The 7,179-nt window shown below is 33.8% G+C and overlaps 1 protein-coding gene across 4 annotated transcripts; it reads left to right on the plus strand.

The window, feature by feature from the left end:
* Positions 1-716: 716 nt before the first annotated feature.
* Positions 717-5,643, plus strand: LOC130817811 (transcription factor PIF3-like). 4 transcript variants are annotated; one of them, XM_057683719.1, is made up of 9 exons: positions 717-1,124; positions 1,602-1,773; positions 1,873-3,004; positions 3,102-3,200; positions 3,294-3,359; positions 3,546-3,611; positions 3,924-4,155; positions 4,237-4,406; positions 4,796-5,643. In XM_057683719.1, exons 2-9 carry the CDS (start codon positions 1,688-1,690, stop codon positions 4,889-4,891), a joined length of 1,947 nt encoding a protein of 648 aa, XP_057539702.1. In that variant the 5' UTR covers positions 717-1,124; positions 1,602-1,687; the 3' UTR covers positions 4,892-5,643. The 4 variants fall into 4 exon arrangements, 3 of the variants coding, with proteins under 3 accessions (XP_057539702.1, XP_057539701.1, XP_057539703.1); XR_009043858.1 differs by having other exon boundaries at positions 718-1,124; positions 3,924-4,406; positions 4,796-4,984; positions 5,119-5,643; XM_057683718.1 differs by having other exon boundaries at positions 718-1,124; positions 3,924-4,406.
* The last annotated feature ends 1,536 nt before the right edge of the window (positions 5,644-7,179 follow it).

Below are 7,179 nucleotides of genomic sequence, written 5' to 3' on the forward strand. Positions count from 1 at the left end.
TAGAACGATATCTATCCTTTTTAATTTTCATAACATAATTATCACTAAGCCTAATATATAAATTTAATAAACTACTTTGACTACACAAATATGAAATTACATTTTTTCTTTATAACATATATGGCCCACATAAATTAATCCTACACACAATACTATGTATAATAAGTCTTATTTTCTGACTCTAATTTACCTCATAAGAAGCCGCAAGTAAAAATAAGTCTTTTCAATTATTATATTTAATTGTATATATCAAATAAAAATACTTATTTTTTTAATAATTTTTAAAAAGAAAAGTTACCTAGAATAATCTAATATTTTCATGATTTTCTTACAATAATCCCACGTGTTGATTGACCATGAATAATCTCAACTTTGAGAGGTATTTTCCTAGAGTAAATTCAATAATCAGATAACTTACTATAACAAGTTTTTTTTAGAAAAAAAGATAAATTAAAATAAAATGTCAAAAAAATATTGAAAAAAATTTATGAATTTTTTATTATTCAGAATTTTTTATTGTAAATTTTAAAAAAATTTCCCTATTTTAAATTTATTTTAAATTTATTTTTTTAGTTATCGAGTTACCTAAATTTATACTTGAAAAATACCTTTTAAAGTTAAAATTATTAATAATTAATCAATAAATAAAATTTTGTATAAAAATTATAAAAAAATTAGATTATTGGGCACCTTACGTATTCAACAAAGTATCATGTTCTTGCCTTTGCTTTATTTTGCTCCTTTTTTTTTCTTTCTTGATCCCGCTTGAGAATCGCCTACTAGTCTACTACCACGGTACCACCTGGATCTTCTATATGTTTCCCTTCTCTCTTCTCTCTTCTCTCTTCTCTCTTCTCTCTATCCTTCTAAATAAATAAGACTTGTTATGCGATATTTCGAAATTTTTTAAGTACTCAACTTATGAGTTTCTGTGATATCTTCTCTTGAAAGCTGAGCAATCTCTTAAAGTCTGATTCCCAAAATCTTTGTGCCTTTCACTCTTGATTTTCATGATTGGGTTTTTTGGATTTTGAGTTTTGAGTGCAATTTACAATTTTCAGCTGTTTTTAAGTCCTTTCAGTTTTTGGGTATTCTGCCTTTAGGTACCAACTATCTCCTTAAAGGTTGGTGTTTCCTTTTCATCTTTATATAAATCCAGTTGGATGGGGTTATTGCTTGCTGTTTGATAATTATTGTTTAATTTGGGTAATCTGATGTGGGTTCTTCTGGGAATTATATTTTAATCATGATTGTATTAAAAAGATTGAATATTTTAACCTTTTTAAGGAAGTTCTGATTAGTTGATTATTCTGTGGTCTTACTGTGATTAAAGAATTACTTTGACTAATACTTTATTCAAATTTTGTTTATCTTTGTGATTAGGACATCAGTTAATTAAGATCTCTATTTGGGTTTGTTTTTTTAATCATTAAAAGGAGTTCCATCTTAATTTTAAACTAGTTTATGCCACTCTTTGTTGTGTGTGCTTAAGCAGGAATTTTATTGAAAAGTGTTCAACTCAATGAATTCTGGGAACAGTTTTCTTGGCTTGGGAAACCTTTTTGTTTGTTTCTTAATTGTTGTTTGTAAACTTATTGCAGGATTTGGCTTCCAACAAGTTTATGTAGTGAAAGATATTCTTTGTTCATTGCTTTGGGGTGTATCTGAGGATAAATTTGGTGCAAGTATGCCTTTAACTGAGCTTATTAGGATGCTTAAAGGGAAACCAGAAGTTTCCCAAGGTGCATCCACTTCCATTTATCCTTCTTCTAGGTCAGTTAATCTTAATTTGTATGTTTTTGGAATTTTAAATTATTATCTTTCATTGTCTATTGTACTAACTTTTGTGATTTATGGGGGTAATTGATGCAGACCAGATTCTGATTGTGTTGAGCTGGTTTGGGAAAATGGTCAGATTATGATGCAAGGTAAAGCTAGAAAAAATCCCATTTCAAACAATTTTCAAACATTTGGCTCCAAGCCCCTAGATGATAGGGTGTCTAATACTTCAAAAATGACCAAGTTTGGGCAAATGAATTCTGAAATGGCTGAATTTCCTTTGTGTGTTCCTTCTTGTGAAGTGGGTTTGGATCAAGATGTACCCTGGTTGAGTTACCCCATGGATGAACCTTTGCATAATGACTATACTCCTGACTTCTTGAATGAATTATCAGGAGTTACCATTAATGATCTTCCCTCAGACAGCCCTTTAGCTTGCCGTGAAAAGATAACTAGTTTTCATGGTGATGGTGGCCATGATGCCTCCATAAATTTAAAACATAGCCATACTTCTAAACCCCCTTCAAGTAATGTGAAGGATAATAGAGGTGCAGTTGGTGAGGTACCCCAATTTTTGCCTCCATTTCAGCACAGTGTTCCAAGATCAGGTATCTCTGATGGCAACAATTTAGGAAATGCCCAAAAAGCTGCTTCAAGAGACTCTGTACCTAATCCATCTACATTAAGTGCCTTTGCCAGCTTGAGATTGCATAAGTTAAATGCTGGACAACCTAGTACTAGTTCGGGCTTTACAAAATTCCCTAAATTCTCGCGGCCTGCTTCTCTTTCGAGAGCTAGTCATGTGACGGTAAACCCCTCGACAATACTAGAGAATGATGATAAAAGATGCGCTTTGAGTAGTAATAATCCTGCTAAATCTACTCTATTTAATTCACAGAAAGAAATAGTTTCTCATAACCAAACCAATGTAGAACCAGCAAATACTAATGCAGAATCTTTTCCCACAAAGCCTAATCAGGAGCTGATTTCTACTAAAGAAACTTTGTATAGAGAAAACATGGCTATAAATCACATGTCACCAAATCAGGCATGTGATACATCAATAAACAAAGCGGGTACTGGTGGCGATGACAGGATTGTGGAGCCTGTTGTTGCCGCATCTTCTGTATGTTCGGGTAATAGTGTTGACCGAGCTTCAAATGAGCCGTCACCTACTTTGAAAAGAAAATGTCTTGAAGCTGCAGATTCATCAAGTCATAGTGATGTAAGAAACTGGATTTCCCTAGAGAGTGATCTTTGTTTATAATTCTGTTTTTTTTTTTTTTGTTTATCATGATAAGTTGAATATGACTTACTTGCAGGAAAATGAAGATGAATCATTGGGTGCAAGGAAACCTGTTTGTGGTCAGACTGGCTCAAAGAGAAGCAGAGCTGCAGAAGTCCATAATCTATCTGAGAGGGTAAGCTTACATTTTGTTGATAATTATCTTAATGGTAATGGTTTGTTGAGAATCTAAGTGTTATTTTTGTGTGCATTGGAACATATTCAACAGAGACGAAGGGACAGAATTAACGAGAAGATGCGTGCATTACAAGAGCTCATACCCAATTGCAATAAGGTATGATACTATTGGTTTTGATTCATTTTTGCTAGATATGTTTCAATGCTCGAATTATATGTTGCTTAGAGTACAAGTTGAATTTTGGATGTTTCAAATTTGGAAAAACAACGCGATATATGTGATTGGAACTTGGCTTTTTCTCTATGATACATGGCTCTCCTGACTGTTTCCATGTAACACTAGGCTGACAAAGCTTCGATGCTTGATGAGGCCATAGAGTATTTGAAGACACTCCAACTTCAAGTACAGGTGATTTTCCTATTTTACTCCAAAGATTTGGTTGTTTCGTTTCATATTATGTAAATGTTGCAAATGGTAATGAGGTTTAGGTGTAATGTCTTCTTCGTTTGTTTTCATTACCGCTTATTACCATCCGGAGATGTGAATTTACGTGTTGATGAAAGCGAAGAAAAGCATAATATTTGCTAATAATAGATGCATTTCATTGGACATTTTCATGGAAGACTTTGTTTAAGCTAACACAAACTTCATGAACATACACCTCAGAGCCATCAGTACTGAACATTATCGTTGACTCATTTTGGTTAATTGATATTGCAGATATTGTCAATGGGTCCTGGGTTGTATATGCAGCCGATGATGTTCCCGCCAGGAATGCAACCGATCCATGGAGCACATATGCCGCATTTCTCACCGATGGGGCTTGGCATGGGCATGGGAATGGGATTTGGAATGAATATGCTCAATATGAATAGTGGTGCAAGGATGGTACCATTCCTTGGCCCTCATTACCCTATCCCTGGAACCAGGCCCCCGTTTCATGGAATGCCAGGTTCTACCCTTCAAGCTTTCCCGCATCCCGGTCAAGGATTTCCTATCTCTATGCAACAACCCTTTGTTCCTCCGCTGGCAGGAAATTTTATGAAGATGCCATCAGGATCAAACGCCTCAGGTGTAGCTGGGACACCCAATGCACCGCATTTAGCTTCATCTGGTTGTGCAAAGGATGCTAACCTGCAACTAATACCAAGTGGCATCACTAGTAACAACGTTAGCAGCTCCTCGAATCAGGCAACCAATCAGGTATGTGCATATTCTAGGACATATTGATATGCTGATTTAATTAAAACAATAATTATTCTTTCTTTGGTGATCGCTATAACCGTGCGTGAGTTTGTTCTATTACTTCATGTGATCTTAAGAAGAAATTCTACGTTACTAGGACTTGAATATATGAAAAATTCAACTTAAAATTTCCGATGGCTCTCTATAAAAACTTTGAATTATCATTCTTGAGATGATGTTCATCCCCTACACTAAATGCGCCTGGCTCGATGTTTCTCAGTTACGTGACTGAATATCATATAAAATATGCTGTCCTTGCATAAATTTATCACCGAGATAGATGAGTAGTTATACGTCTACTATGTTCCGTGCTTAATGATTACTCGTTTCCGATATTCTAATTGCAGGTATCAAATGAAAGAACTCAACAGTCTGCCACGAACATAGATCAAGCGCAAGATGTAAAACCGTCAGAAGCTGCTAACAAAGAAAACACTGCATAGATGACAGAAACTTGTAACCTATGAACGAGAAATAAGAGAGAAACTCCAGTAATGCGCACCATCTGTTTTGCTACTCAACAGAAATCATCAAAGGTGTGCAAAATAGACCCGATTCAACTCGACTTTAACCCAACCCAATATTTTGTAGACCCGGAGGCTGGATGTACACCTCAAGAAATTATTTAACCGAGTTAACTGTTTCTAACGTGTGTAACATACATTATCAGATAGAAGTTTCTCCATAAATCAACAGAATTTCAGCAGCTGTTGAGTACAAATGTGCCTAGCTATTACGGGGAAGCTTATAATGCTCAATTTGAGTTTCCCGGAAAAGAGGGGCAGTTTGATGAGACAAAACTCCTTTCGAGTGAAATCTTCAGCCGAAGTGAGGTCTCCAAGAACAGAGCTTAAAACTTTCTTAGATTGTACATATTACAAAGATGAGATTAGTACTTCGGTATCTCGTGCTGATCTCCTTAGAGGTGCATATGCTGTCCTAATGTAAATTTCCAGTGCTCGAGGCTTCGGTTTTTCTTTTTTATATATATTTATGAGGAAATTTATATTTCTCATACATGCTTAATAATTCAAGGGTGTTGTGTCCCCTTGACTTTGGTTAGTAGTTGGATCTTACAATAAGTGTATACATGAAGTTTGAGGAAATACTTTAGATGTAACATCTAATATAGAGGCTTGATCGAGTGTAACATGTAAAGAATAGTTTTTTTAAAGTATAGTTTGTCTTCAATTCATGCTAGATATCTCTGTACTTGAAGGTCATACCTAATCTGCTATCCTCATTAAGTATTGAAGAGTCCTAAAGACAAAAAAGCCTCTAAAGTGCCACCTAGTCAACAGCTTGATTGCCATCTCGTATAGCTATTCATACCAAACGACCCCTAAGTCCATTAGTTTGTTACTTTTACTTGTTTAACTGTAACTTAAAATTAAAGTTTTATCATTTTTCATCTAATTTGATTAAAAATGGTTAAATAAACATTGATTATTGATTATTAACTCTAAATAATTAAATATATGAAACCATGTATGTATAAAATTTAATTTATTAAAATTTCTATTACTTTATTAGATTAACTAATAAGATGATTGAATATGAGTCGATCATACCTCTATGTTAAAAGTTAGTTCAGGTTTGCAGCATTTCGATTAAAAATTCGTTCGGGTTAAGTTGATTTTTGTCGGATCAGATTCGGTTTTAAGCATGATTCGAGTCGGGTATGACTCGGGTCGGTCACTATTAGGTTCGGGTAATCTCGGTTAATGGTTATATGTCGGTTATAAAAATCGGTCGCAGTTGGGATTCGATTTTACAATTTTCGGTCGTAAATCGGTTTGGGCGCAACTTTAGTTCAAATAATGTCGGTTCGATAAACCTAAAAAAACATATTTTCGGGTCGGTTAACTTTCAGTTTCAATTAGAAGCGGATCGGGTCACATTTGAAAACTTCTAATATTTCCATTTCATTTCAGATCTTGGGCTCTTAATCTTATAGATATGAGACTATATTAGTTTAGAATTGATTTAACATTGGGCTCTTAATCTTATAGATATGAGACTATATTAGTTTAGAATTGATTTAACATTAAAGTTAAGAATAATCTAGAATAAACATCCAACTATGGCCAAAAAGCAAATGATAGCACTTTTTACCATTCACATATTAACATCAAGATCGCAATTTATTCAAACCATAGCCAAAAAGATGAAAATACTCTTGCTTTTTATCAATTAATTAATTAATTAATATTTAAATTTAGGAAAAATTACCCTGAATAATACAAACTTTCACTGATTTTCCTACAATAATACGAACTTCCAATTAACCATGAATAATACGAACTTTAATACATATTTCCCGCTAGCATACTTGACCGGTTCTTTACCTGGAGAAACGGTAAATTCCCCATTTCTTCATTATGCTAGCGGGAAATATGTATCAAAGTTCGTATTTTATTCATAGTTAATTGAAAGTTCGTATTATTGTAGGAAAATCAGTGAAAGTTCGTATTATTCAAGGTCATTTTTCTTACTTAGTTTTATCAGCCAAAAAATAATTTAAAAGGAAGGAGTAAGTTTACCGGTAACAGGTAAAATGGTATACCAGCGGGAAATATGTATCAAAGTTCGTATTATTCATGGTTAATTGAAAGTTCGTATTATTGTAGGAAAATCAGTGAAAGTTCGTATTATTCAGGGTAATTTTTCCTTAAATTTATATCAATATTATAGAAAAAAAACCTTAAAACCACCCACTACCCAACTCCAA

This window comes from Amaranthus tricolor, chromosome 7, assembly GCF_026212465.1.
Source record: "Amaranthus tricolor cultivar Red isolate AtriRed21 chromosome 7, ASM2621246v1, whole genome shotgun sequence".
NCBI lineage: Eukaryota > Viridiplantae > Streptophyta > Magnoliopsida > Caryophyllales > Amaranthaceae > Amaranthus > Amaranthus tricolor.